The 23,236-nt window shown below is 36.0% G+C and overlaps 1 protein-coding gene across 5 annotated transcripts in view; it reads right to left on the bottom strand.

Annotated features, from left to right (window-relative positions):
- The window catches only part of AGMO (alkylglycerol monooxygenase), a 171,886-nt gene that overhangs the window by 135,402 nt on the left and 13,248 nt on the right, over positions 1-23,236 (bottom strand). For all 5 annotated transcript variants that reach the window (XM_015853865.3, XM_085538540.1, XM_085538537.1 and 2 more), the window contains exon 3: positions 17,263-17,414. In XM_015853865.3, the coding sequence (XP_015709351.1) occupies positions 17,263-17,414 (152 nt within the window). The remainder of the gene's footprint in view (positions 1-17,262; positions 17,415-23,236) is intronic.

Genomic DNA, 23,236 nt, shown 5'->3' with positions numbered 1-23,236 from the left:
TTTTAAAAGTGCTTCATCTTGAGTACAGCATGGTGACTTTTGGCCTGATGTAGAATAATTCCCCCTGTTCAATCATCAGTAGTTCAGTAGCATTATAACTCACATACACATGAAATCAAATACGGTCAGGTCAGCTGTAGTGCTATCAACACAATCTCCTTTAAACACATAACGCTCAGATTACTATTGTTACGAAATTTTACTATGCATGTCACACACTGCTAGCTTTATTTGGCACTTGTAGTCATGACTTGTTCTTCCGGAGGAATTCCTCTATAATTGAGCATTAGTTATTGCACCATCAGAATACAATGTTTCCGTAAATTTTAAACAGATAACAGCACTTTCTAGCAAGTGTTTTTTATAGATACAATTTTATTACCTAGTTACGAGGGAAAAAAAAGAAAGAAAAAGAAAAAAAAATTGGCTAGAAACAGTTTTCCTTTTCTAGTTAAAAAATAAAAAAATGAGCTTAACAGAAAACATCCTGCCATTGCTCCCAAAGGAATATTCCCCAAGTACAAAATGAGGAAAGGCCATTTCTGACTGTAAATATTTTAAATCCTGATGTAATAATAAACAGCTATCCTACATATTTTTTTTCTTAATATAATCTTTGCTATATTTATATTACAAGCATTGATTTTATAAGTATTTTTATCTGTTTCTTTCATCTGTGAATGTTGGTTTCAGGTTCAACATTATTAATGATGGCAACAGTCCAGCATCCTGGCAGAAATATGCAGTGGGCACAGATTGCTCTAGTTCCAGGCCTTGCTCATATTTCAGATGAGGAGTGGGCCAGTGCAGTTGAACTATTATTTTTCCACAAAGATGTCAAGAGACTGCAATGAATAGGCTCCTTTCATTATTCTCTGAAAGAAGAGAAAGACTGAAAGGTTCGTGGTGAATTGTATCCTCACGTAAATGTCAGGACGAAGTAAGACTCCATGCAAAAACATTTTCTTTACGTCTTGGGTAGTCTTACACTAAGAAGTACGGCAGAATTGTGTTCATGGTATCTGAGATACTTCAGCAAGTAGAAATGATTACATTTTCTATCTCTTAGCTAATCTGCTCCCTTATATGCGAAATCAAAAAGGCAGTTATTTGCTTCCAGCTAGCTTTCCTGAAATCAAGATATTGAACTGTCAGACTTCAGCTCACAAATGCAGAATGGTATTTGATCAGAAAGGTATTTGATCTTATTTCCATATAAACACACTTACCAAGAGCAGAATAAATCTTTCAAAGTCACTACATATACATACAATTTTTGTGATTTTACCCTGTAGGCTTAGTCAAATCAGAAAAGTTACATGTGAAATTAACATTTCTTGTTTTCATTCAGAAATTTTCTTAAGTATCAGGTTAAAATACTTGTGTACACACTAAATTGTAACCTGTACCACATTCTTTTACAAAATGATATTTAATAGTCATTATAAATTAAAAGTAACTATCAACCAAGCAGCCTAAAGAGAATGTATGGAATTATTCACTGTTATGGATTACCAAAAATAAAAATAATAATAATTAAAAAAAAAATTGCTATTAACTGCACACTTATTCAAAACTTCACATAGTACTCAGTAACTTAAATCTAAAATCCTTCAAAACATTGCAAAGAGATTTTTTGAAGTAAGTAATAAATAAAATCTTCTATGGTTAAATTTATGACTTGCCTGAAGAACAACAGGCTTACAGTTAAAGTTGCTAACGTATGAAAATCAAGAGTGTAAAGTAGGGCTGTACTGGGGCTCATTTTGATCTTGTTAATATTTGCCATTCAAAGCAGCAGTCAATAGAACATTCACCTGTGTCAGATTTGCATGTTGCAATACATTGGTTTTAATTAGTGCTCCAAATTTTCTTTAGAGAAAATCACAGATACAGAGACTCAATATCATTTCCCCGTTTTGAATTTATACCAACAACACTTAGTAGTTACTGCTGGATTTTATTTTTTCAGGCACACCTTAATTCTGATTTTACCTCTACAGCATTACTTCTAAACCACACAGTAAACATTTTCAGAAATGACATAGATTATAGAAATAATTTCTACTGAAGTTAGCAAGGGGGGTTGTAATGCTTCAAAAGTTAGACACAAGAGTGCTACTGAACTAGTTGAGCTTTCCTGTATCAGTGTCTGATGGAACAGAATAGAAGAACTTTAGTGGTTGTTTTGGGGTGGGATTGGTTTGGGTTTAGTTTGTTGTTAGGTTTTGTTTTTCTCTAAAATAAACTGACTTTTCAGTTATTTGCAATTTTACTTGGCTTAGAATATACTGTGATCAAATTAGCCCTGAAAAACTAGTGAAGACTGGCTCAATATTTTGATGTGGCACCTTTAAGTAAATCTAGCTTGCAAGAAGGAAATTTAACAGCTGTTTGTGGAGGAAGCATCCTTATCATTTAGTCAGAGGAACCAACTGCTTAGCATAATTTTAAAGGCAGCTCCTCTGTCACAGGCATCATCATCCACTCGATGTGTAAAAACCATTTATAAATATTAGCAATCATCCAGCATTTTTCAAAAGAACAGGAAAGTTAATCCTGTTTCCTGACTGAGTTGTGCCTTGCATAATTATATTCTGACTACCTAAGTTCCCCTGCAATTTCAGTTAATTACAGTATTCTTCTTACTTCCTGTCCTAAAGTTATTTGTGTAGTAACCAAATCCCACTAGACTGGAAGATAAAATAAGCTTTGAGAATTATTGTGATTCATGTGTAAAATGCTGTGCTATCACCTCACAGAAATGTCATGACATATCAGATATTGTTACCACCTAAAAAATGTGTGAAACTTTTCAGCAATTATATTAACACTCAGCAGACCTCTCAAGAGATGCTTGCATTACTTGACCAATAGATATAAATTAACAAATATTAGTACAACCATTTGTTTACATAAGCAAATGAACAATGTTAAATATCTTTGAAGAGTTGTTCTTTCGAAGATCTTGTAGAAAGACATTTTCCTGTAGCACTTGCCATTGCCTTTTCATTCATAACTGAGAGTAGAGGGCAGTTTTACCCAATTGTCCCAATAAAAGCCACTTTTGCCAGTTTTTTTGCATGGCAAAATCCTTCTATTCGTTTCAAAAACTTAAGTCTTTGAAGCATAAATTAGGAAGCTACTAGGGTATTTTCAACACACAAGAGAGTTGTCCAAACCATACTGAAACATTTTAACCAGCAGTATACAAAAATACAGAATTTCTTGGTGACTGGTACAAAATGATTTCAGTTATGGCACAAACACTCTCTGAGTAGTTAATGACATTTCTGCAGGCTTATATGGGACAAGGCTTTATACCTTCATCTATGTAATGCAGTAGCCATTAATCTATCTATCATAAATTTCCTCCTTTCATATTCAGACCACTCCACCTCATTCTGAATTCACTTATACTCCTCCATGTGGCCCAAGCACCTACTGTTTTCTGTCACATTTCTCTGCTTCATCCATCCCTCTTCATACTCTCGCCAGTATCCGGTGGTGCTTCCATAACCCAATTGCACATTTAGTTCCATTGCATTTTCCTACCTGAATTTCCTATTCAATGCCCAAGTCTTCTTCCTTCTTGCAATATCTAAAATTTTAGGACTTTGCCTGCTGTAGTCTAAATCCTATCCTCTATGATAAAAAATAATTTCAATATTCTTGAATGCAAAAAATAAACCAAATTAGTAGTCGAGGCACAGAAATCAAAGCCAAAGGAAAGATAAAAAATTATATTAGAGTTATTTCAGAACCCATACTGCAAATAAAGTAGTTGAGCCGTGATAAATATTGCAAAAACAGGCAATGCACAGATAAGCCATCAAGACACACTTGAAAAATAACTAGTTTACTAGCAAAGCTTTGTTCCTCTGTTCCCCCACCTCTCTGTCAGGATGAATCTCTAGGCAAAAATCCGTGACATGATGTATCTGGTGATACCTGCAGATTTTTATGTCTTATAGTATCATCCCTTGTTCTGAGCACTTCAGGACAATTCAGTGCAGTATTAGGAGGGTTGCACAGAAACTGAAACAAGCTTCTTCTGCTTGCTTGCAAAGAGCAACCTCCAGGTCAAGCTCTAGAGCTTACTTATTCTCACACATAACTGGTGAGAAATTTATCATCTGGAGTAGAAATCTGAGGTTGGATGACCTATATCTTTGAGGCATGGATTTCTGGAAGTTCTTAGTTTATTCCTTTCTAAGGAGATACTAGGCCTGTAATTATATGGCAAATATGTTTCCTAATGTTTATGTACACAGAATGAGAGCACAAATTTACATAAACAGAATAAACAAACAAAACCTTTAAAGGCTGTTTCCATTTAAAATTACAAGCCATAACAATTAAATGAGCTTGCAGTGCTTAACCATGCTTAGCACTTCCTTTCCTGTCCAGGAGAATGATCACTGTTTAAAAACATTATGGTTTTCATTAAAAAAAAAAAAAAAAAAAAAATCACTCTCAACACACTCATTTTTGGAGTTCCTAAAGGAGCAGTGCCTCCTATGCACTGCCTACCTGTACAAGGCAGGGGGCCCTTTAGCATGAGTAGGGAGAGATGAGGCCAGTAACAAGTTCAGTGCGTTGGAGGAAGGAGCCTTCTCTGCCTCACTGCTTGTCCAGTGGCAAGACCCTATCATCCCTTTCATCCCTCATCAGAGGAAAATCCCTTCCACATTAAGTACAATTATAGGCGCAAACTGGCTGCCAGTTTCTGAAACTCTGTCCCTTTAAGTTTAAAGGGAGCTGGTTTCCTTTTCAATTTTAAATATATCTCATTCATATGGGAATAATACACAATCAAATCCAATATTTTTCCTACTGCCTAGCAGCTATATTATTTACTTGACTTTAACAAGACTTTTCTTTCCTCTTCCCAAGTTTGAGAGCAAGCACAAGCTGAGATGAGCTGTGCTGCTGTAAGAGCAGGCAGCAGCTACTTCCAACAATTTATTTGAAAAGAAGCAGATCTGTATGTTAGGTGGGAAAGGGAGAGACTCAGCGTAGGCGGGGGAAAGAGGGGAAAAAGTCAAGGTTTAAATTTTTGTTGTCGTAAATAGGCAGCTTGAAACATGGGAATAAAAAAATAGGAAACTTTCAGAGACTAGACACACCTATTTCCTACTGCTGGAAAATTAAGACAGTTCCCTAAGCTACATCTCCCCTAAAAAACAATGCACAAAGGGTGTTAAGTTAGCCATGCAGACATAATGACCCTTCAGAAAATCCAACTCGTATGCTGTGTAAATTTGCATGTGCAATCTGCATCTGTTTTTAAGAAACTAGATTGAAGACAAAACACAAAAGTTTTAGTTTGAACTTCATTTCCCCCTGCACCCCCAGATTTGTAGAGATAATTTAGCACATTCACTATTTACAACCTCCTTCTCAGAAGGCACAGACGCAGGTAGTGTATTCATGCCTTCCAAAATGTAACTGTATACATCTGGCCAGCAAACATCTGGATATTTATCTTCACTCATCATTTCCTTCAGTAAGTCCAAAAAACTGTCAGTTATTTCAGCTGAGATTCAACCCAGGGGAGTAAAAAAAAAAAAAAAAAAAAAAAATTACATCCTTCTTTTGTCCAGGTTTTATAAACTGCTTTTTACCTTTTTCCCTTGGATTTCGGCAAGTATAAAAATAAGCAGCCTGGATTCCTCTGACTGTTGCTTTTATTCTGTGAATATGTACTTCTGTAGCCACAAGGAGCATACATATGCAATTGTATTTATAACACAATCATATTTGCAATGCATGCAAAACCTCCTGCATCTTAAAATGGGCTTTAAGTGTTACGCATTTTACAAAGAATGAAGAGTACAAAATCCAGAGGAAACAGCTCAAGTCACAAGTAGGAATTGACTTGTGAATAAACTATATAATGTCAAAGAATTTTTCATACTTAGGATAGTAGCAAAGCAGGAAATGTGAATATATCAATTCCTTTAAAAAAAGCTCTTCTACAAAGATCTTCATCTGCCTTTGCCATCCTCCCATTTTACAGAGATTTAATAAAACTCATTTTTGCAAAACAATTTTGAGGTTAAAAAAATAAACAACCAACAAACATCACTGTGAAATACTTAATTATTACTATCAAACATATCTAGCAAAGCAATACATGATCACTCATTTCAGAACCCATCTTTCATCGATAAGATTAGCTTTTCTTGTTTTAATTTTCTTACTTAAATTTCTATTACTTTTCTTAAATTTATTTTGGACTCCAGATTTCAAAATCACAATCCTGGTATCCATGTATCCATTCTGAAATTATTTTCAGAATGTTTTGAACAAGAATTCAGACTTTGCAATGACTTTTTGAACTGTTCTTTACGTGATGTTGCTCTCACTTTCCACTTATGATTTCTATGAACCAGCTTCTAGCTTCCCGATTTAACTCTGTTTAGTGGTATTCAAGTGCTTTTAAAAGAGCAGTTAGCATGAAACTTATAACAATTTCTACAGAATAAAGAGCAAAAATTAATAGCAAGACTTCATAAAATTCTACACTTAATATGACTTTAATGCATACTGTGGGTATATTGCAGACTGCCAACTGCTGCAAAGTATTTCTGATTCAGATTTATTTCAACCATGTGGCTAAGGGAAGATTTTAATGATACAACTAGCATACATACTTAGCTGCGCATTCTCTGTAATACATTTAGATTCATTTTTTCAGCTTTAAATCAACAAACAATATACATAGCCACAAAATTACAATTATTTCAGAATATGTGGGCAAGAAAACTTGAGCAGAGGGGAAGACATGAGAGATGGATTTGACAGACCTGACTGTTCTGACCTCAAATCACTGCTAGTCAACAAAAAAAAAACCAAAAAAACAAAAAAAAAAAAAACCAAACACCTTTACAAACACTTTTTAAAAAAAAAACCACAGGAATAAAACACAGATAGCTATTTCCAGACAAATCTGTCTTAACCTAGAAGACGGTCCAATGCAAATAATCTTTTATTTTTAATTCTGTAGCACAACATATGTTACACCAGTGAAAAAGAAAAAAATAAAATAAATATATTTTTATTAAATATGTAGAATGTATTTTGGAACTCAGTGTTAATAATGATAAATTATTTTAAGAAAACAATAGCGTGTAAAATATATGATCCACATATAAAGCATCTTACACTACTGCCGTAAAATCATTAGAAAACATATTTCTCTCTCTGTTTAATAAGTCTATTTAGAGTTGATGAAAACCACAAACATGATGTCAGTAACTTCTGAAATGCTTCCCTATGAAAATGTTTTACATGCACTTCCCTTTTCATACTTAGCAAAAGTTTTGCCACTGATGAACTTACAACTATAAAATGCAGAAGTAGGCAATAGTGATGCTTTTGATATACATTTATAGAAACAAATTCTATAAAGTAACAAGAAAAAAAAAAAAACATCCATATTTTACAATCTCTTGTGCCCTGGTTGCTCTGTATTACATTCAGTAATGAATACTCCCTGACATTTATACTGATAATCTGTGTAATGATGGCCACTTACATGTCCTTATCAGTGATGCTGGGAATGATGATACTTCATCAGAAGAAAAGTTTGTTAAGAACACAACTGAATGAAGAGAGCAAAACCTCAGTACTCTCCTGGACCTTGCTAAAACTTGCCTGTCTTCACACACACATACTAATAGAAGATGATTATTCACAATTTTTGCTTCCAGCAACAGGAAGAAATTTTCAGACTACTTCAACTTCCATTAAGCCATCAGGATAACTAAACCAGACAGCAATATCTAGAGACTCAGTCCAAGTTCCTTGCAGAATCCAACTATGAATATTGTAACAGCTCAGTGATACTTATTCAGGATATCTGTCTTTCATACAGTTTTACATATGAGAACACTGTAGATACCCTTCTTTCAATGCAACATTTATGCTCTTTTTAGAGTATGTTTTATTTTTAAGATATTAAATAAGTAATTTTACTTTCTAAATATTTAACCTTGATTAATTCATCTAGTTTGACAATTAGTAATTCTTGAATAAATCTAATTTAGAAGTGATGTGCTTTATTTAAATAACTCCAGTTAGTGGAAAAAAAAGAGGAAAAAAAAAAAAAAGAAAATGTAGTGATGCAAAAAAAGAGAGCATTTGAAGATAATTTTAGCTGTTAAAAGCAGAAAAACAAGTAAAATTCTAGTTAGTCATCTTTGTTAAGATAGTTGGTCATCTCTGTTAAGATACATCTTCCAGGAGCACGCTATAAATTTAGGTTGTCTGTGATGTGGATATTGCAACCTGTATGTTCAAAAAGCATTTTGGCAGTTTAAATACTTTAACTGAGGCACTGAGGGAAACATGTGCAACAAACCAAATGTGTATTCCAGGTACAATAACATTTTGTCTGCTCCAAACACATCTTAAATGTTAATTAGCAATTTTTAAATAGATAATAAAGTATGGTAATGGTCTCACAAGACTTTTAGCAAGCAAGAAAAACTATTACAGACATCCAGATATCCAAACAATATTCTGAGAGGATCACCTTGCCAATGGGAGCTAAGGTAGAAGACATTTTCAGTCTACTTAAATAGCCATGTCAGAACTTTTATTAACTTAAAAAGACACAAAAATTTTAAGTAATCATGCACCTATTCTTTATAAGGAATTCACTTCAGTCAGTAAAAACTGAGGATTGTCAATTAGGAATTGGAATTATTTATTTATGGCTAGTTCTGAAATTATCTCAGGTAGATTGTGAGCATTTAGAAATATCTGTCAGTCACATCAGCTGATAACAAGTATATCCAAAAACTATAAATACATACATATTTACACATAAGATACATACACATAAGATGTGCATGTATGGGTGGATGCATACTGAAAAGCTATTTAAATTACAAAAAAACTTTGCTAGAAGAACATGTGTCCTTGAAAGAAATGTGAATAATGATATTTCTGATACCATCTGGTCCTTAACAATGGGTACTTTTTAACAACGTCCCAATGAGGAGCAGAAGTGCACACCCAAGAAAGCAGGTTTTACATCTTTGCCTTGCACCCCTAGCCACATGTTGTCATACCTCTTCACACATGTATTCCTTGGAGAGAAACACACAGCTTCTCCAAAGCTCAGTTCTGCATAGTTTGAGAAATGTTTTCAAAGAAATTTCAAAACAGACATTTTTGATTGCAAAGTACTTCACAGCACCTCTTAGTTCAAGTGCAGCATCAGATCTAAGAGGTAGTATTCTGCATGTTTTTTTCTCCATTTTAAAACTATACAGACTGACAAACAGCAATAATGACCAGGCAATTTTTACTAGCACAGCAGGGGAAACACAACTCTTTTTTTAACAGAAAAAGCACAAGCATCAAAATGGGCCATCTGTTTTAGCAATGCCTTTTATTTCATGAGGACTCTGCTTCTACTTTAAGTGACAAAAAATAGTTACCAACGCTGCCGTTTGATGAATTTTATGGCTTTTGCTTTTACTCTAAACCTAATTCCTTACAATTCCATTTTCATACAAGAAATTAAAAACGGTTGTTACATTTGGTACCTCTTACTGCTGATCTGCTGATTTCAGCAGATTGGTAAAACATAGAAGGGTCATAAAAAACCTTCCCCCTTACAGACCATTCCTGTAAGCTCACGACAAAGTTCTTTAGCAAGTATGTAAATGTGCTCATCAGAAACAGCTACCATCTCCAAAATCATTGAAACTGGTGGCTTAGGACAAAAATAAATAAAAAAAAATAATAAAAATGTCTGGATCAAGTGATTCATATGCAACTCGTTAGGAAATGCATATTAATTTATCTCTAAATTAATAAGGAAGCCTTTTGCTGAAATAAGTAACACAGCTTAAAATTAGATCAAGATCAAGGAAAATAAGAATATATTTTCTCTTGTGGGTTTTCACTTACAGTAAGTATATATTCCTAACTTAAAACACATATTTAAAATTAAAGACAAGAAGAAAGGAAAATAAGACAGATGTAGTTGATCTTTTCCTTGAACTTCCAAACAAAGTTACTCTCAACTTGTAAATTCACTTGTTGGAAGACAGCTGTATAGCATCTGAGAGGCCAAATAGTATCTAGTATAATATCTAGTAGATATTATACTAGATACTATATACTATAATATCTAGTAGATCTACTCCACATATTTCACAGGTAAAATGCCCTAAGAATAAAATCTACAAACTACTGCAGTACTAGTTTATCTTTCCCCATATTCACCAGATGCAAAAATACTCAACTTGAAACTTTAATAATCTCACTTATATTTCTTAAGATATTATAGGACAAAGTGTTACACACCATTTCATTGGTTTGCAGAAAAACACTAAGAAAATTATGTCAAATGAACTGTTTCTTCATAGTGTTAGATATTTCCACATTCATGTCTCATTGTGAGACTACAAAGGGATGTTTTTTCCCCTTTCAAAATGCTCTTGCACAGACTAGAGGGCAGCAGTAGCCAAGGTTATGAATATTTGAAGTCCACTGTCTTCCTAAATGGTCATCCCACATTACATTACAGAAACTTTCTCCCATTTCACCACAGAAGATACTTGTTTGTGCTCAATGACATTTCTATCAGATTAATTCGGTAGTCAGACACATCATTATGATCACAACAGCCACACATGCAACCTATCAGTTTCTTCATTTTAACTACCCATTTAGCTCACACACTGAGTGAATTTCCTTGGGGGATCTCAGAAAACAGTCAATTCATAGTTGATTTGGAATTCATAATAAGCTTCAGGAGCTTATGTGTGGTAGAAACTTTTCTTTAAAAGAAAAAAAAAAATTAGGTGAAAAGATCAAAGACTTTCCCTGTGGACTTGAATATATATGGATACTTATTTTGCATTTCCTAACATTTCATTGTAAAAAGTATGTTACTAACTTGATCCTTGTCAAGAAGATCTAGAACTTTTCCTCTAAGTCTGTGCACTCACGGACAGCCTCAGGTCCTGCATATGGAAAAAAATGAGACTGCACACTCCAGACACCCACAGGTATCTCTTGTTAATGCATGTCTACATAGAGAGACTTGACCAGGACACTGCATTATGTAAATGCTCAAAGCAGGATTTCAGCAATGCTTAAGAGGAGCATTAACTTTGTGCTGGCCCCTTTCCCAGCCATAAGAAAAGACAACTAACAAAGAAAATGGAGGAACATGGTTTCTTTTTTATTTTGTACTGGGGAACTTGCCAGATCTCTTGACGGCGGGAGCTTGAGAAAAGATAAACAATGCTGAGAGAAGATGGAAGGAAATGCCATCTGAATTTTTGCTATAAAATATTGTGTCAAAAAAGGTCAGTTCACACTTTTATGAATATAGATTTCATTACATTTAAGGTTAAGAGATACATGGTCTCTGACATCATTAAAAAAAGTTCGTTTGTTCTTCCACCAAGGCTTAATTCACGATAACCGTCGGGATATATTAAAAATAATTATTATATATTTGAAGAAAACATGCAAGGATCATGACACATCTTTAGTAACTTTTGTCCTGATATCCTTCCATCATCCATCAGTGCTCACTTATGCCTTCCCAGACTAGATGCTAAACCCAAATCACCATACTTAATTCCTTACCTATAGCAACAAACCATGTACTAATTTCTCCTCTGGAACACATCTTATAATAGTTCTAAAAAGCCAAAAGTCAGCAGTCAATCCCTTTTTCTGCAGTCTAGCCTGTCAGGGAACTTGTTATTACCATCAATCTAAGTAGCCTCTGGCTCTTAGGATATCTATTCACTTGTAATCATCTTCTGGAGATTCAGAAGTGAGAACTAAATGAAAGAAAAAAATCCACATTTTCTCTCATTCTCATCTTCTAAACTTGTGAGATTAAAAGGATTTTCCAGAAAGTCACTTGTCTCACAATTTCTAAAGCAGAACAGAAAGAGGTCTGCGATATCTGCAAGTGCCACAACACATTTAACAGCCAAAATATGTCCACCTAAGATCAGGACATTATTCTTGCCAATATACAAGAAATCAGTCTTTCACACAACAGGAACTTATTATGAACAATAGCAACCTGAAAACAATACAAGCAAGCTCCTATAATTTTACAGGACTCTGGACCACTCCACATCAGGAAGCCTGATTGCAGCTGAGGGATTTTCAGAATTACCTTTTTCCAAACAAAACGTACACTTGACTGGCAGCAGAAGTAGTATCATTTTGGTTTGGTGAGACCGACTGTGGGTCTTTTTACAATTTTACTTCCCACTCTGAAAATTATATGAAAGGAGCACCTCTTATTTCTGAGAAGAAATTTAAAAGGTACAGTTGTAAAAATAAGCATACAGAAACAATGAATGAATGATGTAGTTTATTTAGAATTATGTAGTTTTATTTAGAATTGGAAGTCAGGGAATGAATCATAATCACATGAACTCTCTACTTTTAATTCATGTTATGCTGTCTGCAGGTATTAGACTAGAATCAATCAGAAGACAGAACAAAAAAATATGACAACCAGCTATGGCTTTTGCTATTTTTGTGAAGCAAGAAGAGGCAACATTTTAGTATCTTACTCTCCCAAGCCTGTTTAAATAATAAGAAAAAAATAACAAGTGCCAGAATGACAAAAAAATGTATCCTCTAAAATTCACAAGAAGACAACATTTTTCTCTTAATCACTGGGCATCAGTTCCCTTTGCAGTCAATAGAAGCTGCAACAAGAAAAAGAGCAAAGCTTCATTCAGTCCCTCGACTTATTTCCAAAGTTTTCCGTCTTTCATTGGGACTGAAATAAACATGCTGAACAATCAATATAGCACTGAACTGACAGGTAAACAGTATAATTTTCTCAAATGTAAGGACAAGCTTAAAAAACAAACAAACAAACAAATACCCACCACCCAACCATTCTGTTGCACCCCAAATGGAGCCTCTGGCATGCAAGAGAATATTCTCATTTACTGCTTTTCCAAGGGAAATGAAGGTTTTTCTGAAAAGAAAACCTCATGTTTCTGACCATGTTCCCAATAACAAAAGTCAGGCATCATTTTATGGGAAATTCATTATAATAAAAATAAAATCCCTTAAACCCAAAATTATTTCAATATACTATCAAGTCTTAATATAAAATCTACTTAACAAGTCCATTCCGATAAACTGACTTCAGACAAGCACATTATAAAATGCAGATGAAAGAAGAAGTTCAAAGGCAGGAATGGGTCAGATAAATAAAGATAGCATGATCATATGATTCCAATACCCTCTCCAAAAATGAGTGGCTAATGTAAATGCTGAAAAAAAATTTAGGCTTTACTGACTCCTTTAACAAGCTTGGAAGTCCAAACTCATATTCTCATTAAACAGTGAACATAGAATTGTGCAAGCACCCAACATGCCAACATATAAGAATAATTAACTGCATATATGTATAATTAACAGAAAGATTAGGACTGTTTTTTATTTTTGCCTATTCCTATATTTTTAATAGCATGAATCATGAGACACTGTCTGTCCCCATTTATCCATATATGGATTAGTCTGGTTCCTTATATAAGGATGAGTTATCCACCTGTGCAGTACTGACTAAAAAAATCCTTTTCTGCTTTCCCTAAAGTCTCCAGATATTGCACAGATACCATGCCAGCAAATATGGCTTAAACTCTTAGTCCTCAATTAGCGAGCAATTCATGCACCATTGTTAAATTGACCATATGATGACTAAAAAGAGTTGGATTTCCTAAGAAAAAAAGCTTGATACAGAATATTTCAGTGATTTCATGTATGCAGTCACCACACTGCACGTTTTTCAGAATTCATTGGGTAATGTAGGAAAGAGCAAATAGGAATTGTTGAATTGTTCTATGAAATTGTAACTGAAGATGCTTACTGGGAGAAGAGGAGAAGCTACATTACAGATAAAGAAGGCTAAGAGAGACCCTACAGCTAAGAAACTTCTACTTCTCAGAAGCTGTTTCAGCCAAACAGTTGGTCCTATGGAATGGCAGAATCTGAGGAGTTCAGAGACTGTTGCTCCAGAATAAGCCTGATTTATTTCTTATCCACCATAAATAAACTGAGAATTATTAAGAGACACTCCATTAACTCAAAACTTTACACAGTAGCTGGAGAATCCAGATAGAATACACTTATCAGTTGATGCCTATTTTATGTGCTCCACACGTAACTCAAAGCATGGGCTGATATTGGCTCAGGCTGCTGCTGACAGGGACCCTGTCACGTATCCCTTCGGCAGCTGACACAGCTGCCTTGGGCCTGGCAGAACAATGCAGCCACCAAGGTTGGCCCAGCTGAAGGAAACTTGCTTCTCCCAGGTTGTCTGAGGGGAGGGACACTGAAGCAATGGAAATTCCCCAGCAGTAAAGGAGAACAAAAGAAAAGGTGTTGGAAGCTGCTGTTAAAAAGAGACAGGATCTCTGAACCTGCTGGCTGTCAGACTAGGACAGCTTCTCCAAAGCCTGAAAGTAGAGAGGAGAGACCCCAAATTGTCCTTAAAAGTCTCTGCTCATCGCCAGTGTTTCTGAGTGACAGCTCCTTGTTTTTGCGTAGACCTGGAAAATTCTAGATTTCCTCCCCTGATTAAAAGGTGTGGCTGCTGCAGAAATTAGTTTACAGAGTCTCTAAATTCCTTACTGCCGCTGTCATATGTCTGCAACAGGCGTATCAGCGAGGCCAGAGCTCAGGGAGGAGTGTGCTCCACCACAGCCAGAGCTCTGCACTGCCTTGGGACCAGCAAATCCCATCTTCTAGCACAAATAACTCTGCAAAGGACTCTGCACCTGGAGAGGAAGCTTGAGGAGTAATCCATATATGCTAGATTAAAATATCTGCTAAAAATCCCCTAACCCACGCATATCCTTCCCCTTAAAAAAAAAAAAAAATAAAATAAAAAAAAAATAAAAATCTTATTTTGCAGCTTATTTTCTTTAGCAATATGGCCATACTGATTGTTTCTACTGAAGCAAAAGGAAAAGTTACAGCAATTTAGAAATTCATTAAAACACCAAGAGAAAAAACTGTGGCTAACTAAATTCTCCCATTGACTGCCATGGCTTTTGGATCAGGCCCAGAAGAATGCTGGAATAATTGGCAATACATTTTATCCTCTAACTTTTCAGTAACTACTGCAAACAATTGAAAATACAAGCACATACTTAGAATAACTTTATCCTTTAAAAAAAAGAGGTCACACCTAAAAATACTTCCTCTTCTTGCTGTATAACTTCAGTTTATGATAATAACTATCACACACATATAGCAAAGAGGAAAACATTGTTTCCCAGATACTGGGTAAAAACTCGATATTTCAGATTAGAGTTTCTGCTCCAAAGGAAACTTTGAAGTCTGAAAGGATTCAGCCTTTTTATTCAAATACACTAATGAATAATCCAATTATTGGAAGGACAATGTGAAAATAAGACAAACTCATGGCTACTTATTACCTTATCAAATAATTGCTCAGAGACGGGGGAAGCTATATGATGATAACAAAATCTCTCTGAATTTCAGTTCTTCATTTTGGAACAGTTAGTGCTACTATTTACAACCTCAGGCAAAGTCCACACAGCTTGAATTTCCTGGGATACATACATGTGCTATTAATCTGTAACTTTGCTCTAGAATCCAAGCCTGTATCATCAAGCTCTGTCACTTTCTAGCACAAGGGTGTGTTTGTCCACTTATACCAGAGACTGATCCAGCATCTCTGCATCTCCAAGTGCATAGCTATTTTTCAGGAATCTGCATCTTAAAAGCATATCCTTCATTCATATTCTCCTTTCCAACTTCTGAATCAATCTACTTTTGCAGCTGTGTTGCCCTGTTCCAGATATTATCGCTGCTCAACCAGAGGAACTGTTGTCCATGCTAAAATCCTAATTTAGAGTGATTTTCTATAATGTTGCATCACTTCCCTGTTTGACAGAAACCAACATTTCTGCAGCCTCCAGAAGCCTAGCTTAGCTTTTACAGAATAGCTCAGGGCTGAGCTTCTTGAGATATAAACATTTTGTTGCATGTTTTCCACAGCTTCATTACATACTGAGAGAATTGCCTTGGATTTTAATTCTAAAACTGCTAGCATGATTCATTTCTAAGTATGCAGTCCCAGAGTTACCCTTGAAATACAGAGAAACAGATAAAAGTGAATTCACAGTTGCTGTAGGAATAGAAAAAAGTGCAAATGCTTTAGAAAGCTTAGAGCTGATTCTGCTCCTTACTCTGGTACTGGGTATTTTACCACTGAGTGGTGAAAATTGAGCCAGGCTAACACTTTCAGGCAGTTATTTTTTTCAGTTAAAAACACAGGAATATCCTCCCACCCTGGTCCAGTTCTCAGCCGGGGCTGCAGCCCTGCCAGCGCTGTTAATGTCATTGTTTGCGAAGCATATTCCCAGTCTCGCGCACACCCACGCAGGGCTCCAGCTCCCAGCCGCAATGTCCCCCCCAGCACATTGTTCCAGCTCCCCACGCTTCCTCACCTCCTGCCCTGTCCCACTGTGAGCCCTGGCCCCCCACATCATTGTTGTCCCCCTGCACCCACCCGGCATTGTTCTCCCCACTCGGGAGGGACCTTTCCTACCTCCCACTCCTCACAGAAGCTCATGCTTTCTCACCCACTTCCACATTCTCCACACACCTATTGGCATCAAAACATTTTCAGTTTTTGAAAGCACATTACATAAACTTGCATTACTACATTTCACAGCTTTTGTGGGTTGTGAGCACTCTGCCTTGAGAGGTCCAGTCCAAAGTATGAAACAATAAGGAGACTTTTACTTCTTCACTACAGGCTTTAGATCAGGCCTAAAATTAGGTCTGATACAAAGTGCTACTGCTCTAGCAGACAGAACACAAAAGGCTAGAGCAAACATATGTTGTCACCACAGAGAGGAAACTTGTAACATATACAATGAGAAACTGGCATTATAATGCCTTCATAGTATATAAGAACAGAAGTAACAGGCATGATTTACACAGCCTCCACTGTTATAACAAATACCGGTTGAATCCTTTTCAAATTCATATACAAGGTCAAGTAAAGTTATAAATGTATTTCTCAAAAAGAACATAATAATGACCTTTAAGTCAAGCATTAATTAAAGACAGGATTCTGAAATATCTTATAAACATATGTATAAAATGTGTGTATCTAAACACAACACAAAAATATTTTAATTCATTTATCAATACTGTAATTACTGATTCTTTTTCCATTAAAAACAAATAGCTCACTCTTACCATGACTGATGCGATGGAACCAGTAGTATGCAAAGTCCACTCCCAGAAATGTCAAATACCATGTCCATTCTGAGTCCCAAGGCAGTTCAAAGAGTTTGTAGTTATTCCATACATAGATGTAACTAACTATGTCGACACTTCTGAATAGAAGACTGAAACAGAAAACCAAATAGTTTTATCAGTCTATTTACCACAGGAGTCTTTTTGTAACATACAAAAACAGTGTCCAAGCTTCACAATCTTCATCAAGTAACAAAACCAATACTAACTTGACAAACATGAAGCAAAAGTACTACTGAGTTTTTTAAAACAAACTCTCATCCATTCATCACGTGCATTTTGGAATGAAGCATGCCCATTAAGCAACTGTTCAGCAGTCCTGTGCCTTCCAGGTGGCACAGTGCTCCTGTTCTCACCTTCCTGCAAGAAACTCATTAATTCTCAAGTTCAAAGTGTAGTGGCAATCATTTTCCATTCAAACTCAAATGTATGATTATTGTGAAAGAACTAAAATCTTTACCTTAATGATGAGTAAGAGAAATAACTAGAGAATCTTACAGGCTCAAAGACTGTGCCCATGAGAACCTAATGACGTTTAACCAAGGCTGTGCAAGGTGTTACACTTGGGTTGAGGCAATCTGAGATAGGAGTTCAAGGCTGGAAGAAGAACTCACTGAGGGCAGCCCTGCAGAGAAGGACATGGAGGTCCTGATGACAAAAAAGCTGGACTTGAGCCAGCAGTGTGTACTTGCAGCCCGGAAGGCCAACAGTACCCTCAGCTGTATCAAAAAAACAGCATCCAGCAGGTTGAGGGAGGTGAGCATCCCTCTCTACTCTGCCCTTTAAGGTCCCATGTGTAGTACTCTATCCAAGACTAGGGATCTCAGTAGAGGAGGGATGTGGAGCTGTTGGAACAGGCACAGAGGAGAGCCACAAAAATTATCAGAGGGCTATAGCACCTCTCCTATGAAAAAAGGTTGAAGGAGTTGGGATTATTAAGATTAGAGAAGGCTCTGGGAAGACTTCCCTGCAGCCTTCCAGTACTTGAAGGGAGCTAACAAGCAGGAGGGGAGCTGACTTTTTATATGGTCCAATAGTGATAGTACAAAGGTGAATGGTTTAAAACTAAAAGACAGGAGATTTAGGTTAGATGTTAGGAAGACGTTTTTTACTCAGCAGGTGGTGAGGAACTATTACAAGCTGCCCAGAGAGGTTGTGGATGCCCCATCCCTCAAGGTATTCAAGGCCTTTTCTGCAGTTCCTGACTGGTTCTGCTGAGTTCAGTATAGAGTGGGATTTAATGCTAGGACTGGCACAAGGAAAGCAAAATAGCTCATTCTGAGGACGAAGCGGGTCTCTGTCCATACCTGCTCATTTTTCTGACACTTCTCTGTGGCCTGTATTTCCTCTTTTTCAGTTTGGTTATTTTTCATATATGTGATTTCAGCAATTTATTTTACCACACAGCCCCCAAAATACTTCAATCAACATAACTAAAAGAGGACATATTATATCCTTTCTCCTCCAAAACCTTGTTTCGCAACCTGGGAAGACACTGATCTGTCTTACTGGCCATGTAGAACTCTACTGAACATCCCTGAAAATAGTCTGATCATGCACTGTCCTTTTCAGCAGATGGACTGAAACAGGAGGGAATCTCAGAAAATGTTGCTGTTTCATCTCATGAACTCTCACCGAACTTTGTGGTCATCTTCATATTTTCAGAGACATATATTCAGTAATTCCACACTCCCAGCATTAACACTTCTTTCCATAATGGTGTTTTAAATAAAATTATTAACAAGAAACAAAGTAAGCTGAAAATCCAAAGTTCCCAATATCAGGCATCAATTATAACAGCATTGCATCCACCATACCATGCAGAGAAGATGAAGCTTTACAAGAGGTGCTCCTTGAGAAGATGAGAAATAACATATTTTCCATGGCCAGCAGCCATATTTTTACCTGCAACTAACTCATTCCTACACCTATGACAAATAAACCAATTCATCTCTTGGGCAAAAACAAAACAACAAAACTCAAATATTTTCATTTTGGCAGCTGGCAGATTAAGGATTTCTCTTAAGTTGCAATGGCAGGTGTATCTGCAACTTCAAAAAATCAACTGATCTATGCCTAGAAGTTGGACCTTACACACCTGGAACATGTTTAATTTTCATAAGAGCTGTGTTCTATAAATATTTTTAAAGAAGATTATATGTGTCCAACCAGATTTTTGCAATTCACCTCATGAGGCATCTGTAAAGGTTAGTATAAATTCTCAGTCACTTTCACAACAGGTCAGAAGGGAGCTGATATTATTCAAACACAAAGAAATGGGCATTTCTTAACATCTTTTCAATGGCCAGGAAATTTAAAACACCTTTTGCAACATACAGTATCAGTTATTATTAGGTACTGTTTTCTTACTTTATTCTTTTGCTTTTATTAACATATAATGCCTTTGCAGTACACCCAAAGATATGTGGACTGGTACATTTCCTCCATTTTTGATCAGCTTTCAATATTTCACCCTTGAGTCTTTTTTTTTTTTTTTTTTTTTCTTTTCATTTTTTCCACAAGCTGAGGCCAAGGTGTAAAACTTGAGCTACCCTCACAACACATTTTTTATGTGTAACTTGCTGTACAAGTCAGAATTTGCTTATTTTTTCCTTCATGCTTGAATCACAACTCTACAACGCATACCACTATCTGATTACAGTAATTAATTTGCAGTAATCCATCATATCACTATGCAGTGCTGGAGAAAGAAGAGTTGCTTAGCTAAGTATTTTTTTAAAAAATTTACAGTGTGATAGATAGAGAAGTCCAGGGCTTGCATTCAGTTACAACTCTGAAAGTTCACTTGGAGTTTTAAAGGTTTATATTGCCTATTTTTTCTCCCTCAAGTTCCATTTTCACTTCTTGAAAATACTGAGGAGAACTTAAGAAAACATTTTCCTCATTTAAATGTTAGTTTTAACCATAAATATGACAGAAGCAGATATCTAAGACTTTTGTCATCTAGTCTAATCCTCTGCATAAGGAGCAATAAATCCTAGAACACACAGACTACACAGAAAACCTTATTATATACATTATGTAGATTAGTCTTCTTGGATTTTGAACATTTCTGCTGAAAATTTTCTTATGATGAGCAAAGTATGCACTTGAGCAACTGTATTGACTCAGAAATGGTTTTCATATTCTTGTTTCTAAAGTTCATACATGCTTTATTTAAAGGTGACAATATTTGTTTTAATAAACCATTTCCCCTCTCTCCTTCCACTGGGTCAGATTATCGCTTCCTCTAATTAAAAAAGTCCAAGAAGGAAATTCAGGGAGATGAACTCTCCATGTGGACATGAAGATCTACTTATGGTAGATCCCAATGGGATAATGAAGGAGGGAAAAGGTGGAGAAAATTCAACTGGAAGAACAAGCAGCTGACTCCTGGCAAAAATACCAGGTCTTGTTTTGCTTCCTCCAGCTCACAGAGCAACCTTTGAGCCTGGAATCAGCTTTCCGGAGAAGTCTTCCATAGTCCCCAGGACAGTCACCAGAAGTGAGAAGGATCAGGGGCAATAGCTGTTGTCTCTCTGAGCACAGGGAAAGAACTGTATATGGAAAGTGAAGTCCACAAGGAGACAACCTAGGCTCTTGCCACTGCTGCAGTCACCACCTCGCATCACACTGGGACATGACCTGGGGCCCCTGAGCTAAAAAACACAGCTCTACAGCTGGACCTACAAAGCCTCAGCTCTCAAGAGCTTTAACAGCCTTGCATCCTTGGAGGTCAGACACAGAGGGAAACATGTTAAGACACCTCGGTCAGGAGGTTATATTATCATTAAAAATAGTGAGGTATTACTAATACATTGTTTCCCTGGGTTAAATAAATTAAGTTTTCCCAGCCTGATTCAACTACATCAATGTAAAGTTTCAAAACGTTAAACAAAGGCAGTTTCTCCTCTGTAATTGGAAATTATTCAAGCTATATACGTAACAGCAGGATACATGAATAATTAAAAGCTCTGTAAGCTTTTGTTTCAGAGTGGAAAGTGTCAGGATTTCCAATTCCAAAGACCCTCACGGAGCTTTCTTTTCCAGATTAAAAACTGGCTCCAGTCACAATTGAAATAAACATTTTGATAACATGAATTCAGAAAAGAGAAGAAAGGGGAAGGAGGTAGAGGACTTTGAGAAAATGTCCATTTGCAAAACAAAGCAAACCTCCTGCAACTGAAATCCCCTTTTATTTCCTGTACAGGTGCCAGGTCTTGAACAGACACTCAATTTATTACCTTGTCAGCTGACTTATTAGGGTTGACACAAATCTAACTGAAATATGCCTGACATACTGCAGTCAAGGCTTTTTTCACGCTTTAGCATAAAGCCAAACTTTCCACAAGATGGAGAGAAGGGGAGAGAGAGCTGTGGGAGTTCTATTCCCTGTTTTCTATCATCAAGATGAATATGATCCTCTCCCATTCTTAATATGCAAAATCAGTCATGAAATAACCTAAGGCTAAAAAATAATTCACCAAAATGATACATCTGGGAAATGATTATCAGGCTCTGGAAAGCCCTTGATTACAGGAAATAGCACCTACATTTTGAAAAAATGTTCCCACCAGACACAAAAGCTGAATCAAGGTCTCTCCTCTTCCTCAGTATGGCTTGCTTTCTTCTCTGCCATTTTAGTCTAAATAATGCAAATCCCCAGTTTTCCTCAAGTGGGTAAAATAGAAAAGTAAAAAAAAAAAATTAAAAAATAATAAAATCTACCAATTCCAAAGCAAAGTGAAACAGAGGTAAATTTGGTACTCCTACTAGCTGTGTTACATGCCTTATTAGCCAAGATGTCATCTGACAGAGCTGACCTGTTGTTCACCAGACATGATCCTGCTGCACTTCTTTATTTTGTCCTCCAACTTAAGACATTACTATTAATTTCCAATAATAAGTGGTACCAAACATGAAAAAAACAACAAGAAAAACAAAACAAAACAAAACAAAAACTAAACAAACAAACCAAAAAAAACACAACAGGTTTTGGAAGCAGAAGGCAGCATCGTTATTCTTAATATGTCCTGTCTGTATAATTTGAGTCACTTCTTGCTTTCTTTGCTCTTTCATACATAAAGAAGCAACCTATAACAAATAAAAAATAAAAAATGAAAAATAAAAATAAAAAAATCAATATGAAATACTTAAAATATTTTCTTCAAAAATTCCATAGCCATTCATGATACAATCCATGGCAATAACACCTCCCATCCTAACTTTATATGCAGTTCTTTTGCAAATATACATACAAGTCATCGTTTACAAATTTCGAATTATTTAATTACTTCGGTACACCTGTACCTCTGGCACAGCAGCTTATTCTTCTTCCTTTATAAGAATGGAAACTGCATTTCTTAGATCTATTTATACCTAGCCAGGATACAGAGCAGTAGAATGAGTTCCAGTAAATTCAGGACACGCAGTGCTAGGAGATACTAAAACATCATTTTACATGAAGCAACAGACATGATGTTTGAATGTTTATACAAATAACACTATACAAGCGTAATACAAGAGCTTACTTGGTATGTTCTTTCAATAAAGAATCTATTTTGATCTCTCCTACTTGCAGAAGAGTGGCTATTCCACTGAATTCAGCAAATCTGCATTAGCGTTTGAGTTAGATTAGGAACAAGCCTATTATATCCTCAAAGGTCACGTACGAGCAGAAGTTATGAGTTATCCAGAACAAAGAAAGTGTTAATGTGACTGTTCTCACAGTTAAATTGATTCAGTGAGATATCATAGTGCACCAAACCTTGAAGTAAAAAACATTTACAGAAGAATTTTTAGTGAACACCTTTTGCCATGATTCTGAATTTTTCAAGTCACCATTTGCTTTTGTTCACACAAGACTATTATTTTCATTGATTTCGAAAATCAGAGAGTTTTCCCTAATTTCCAC

This window comes from Coturnix japonica, chromosome 2 (genome assembly GCF_054131305.1).
Source record: "Coturnix japonica strain WE chromosome 2, WE-NBRP24, whole genome shotgun sequence".
Classification (NCBI taxonomy): Eukaryota; Metazoa; Chordata; class Aves; order Galliformes; family Phasianidae; genus Coturnix; species Coturnix japonica.
This window is presented reverse-complemented; position numbering and strand designations above follow the sequence as displayed.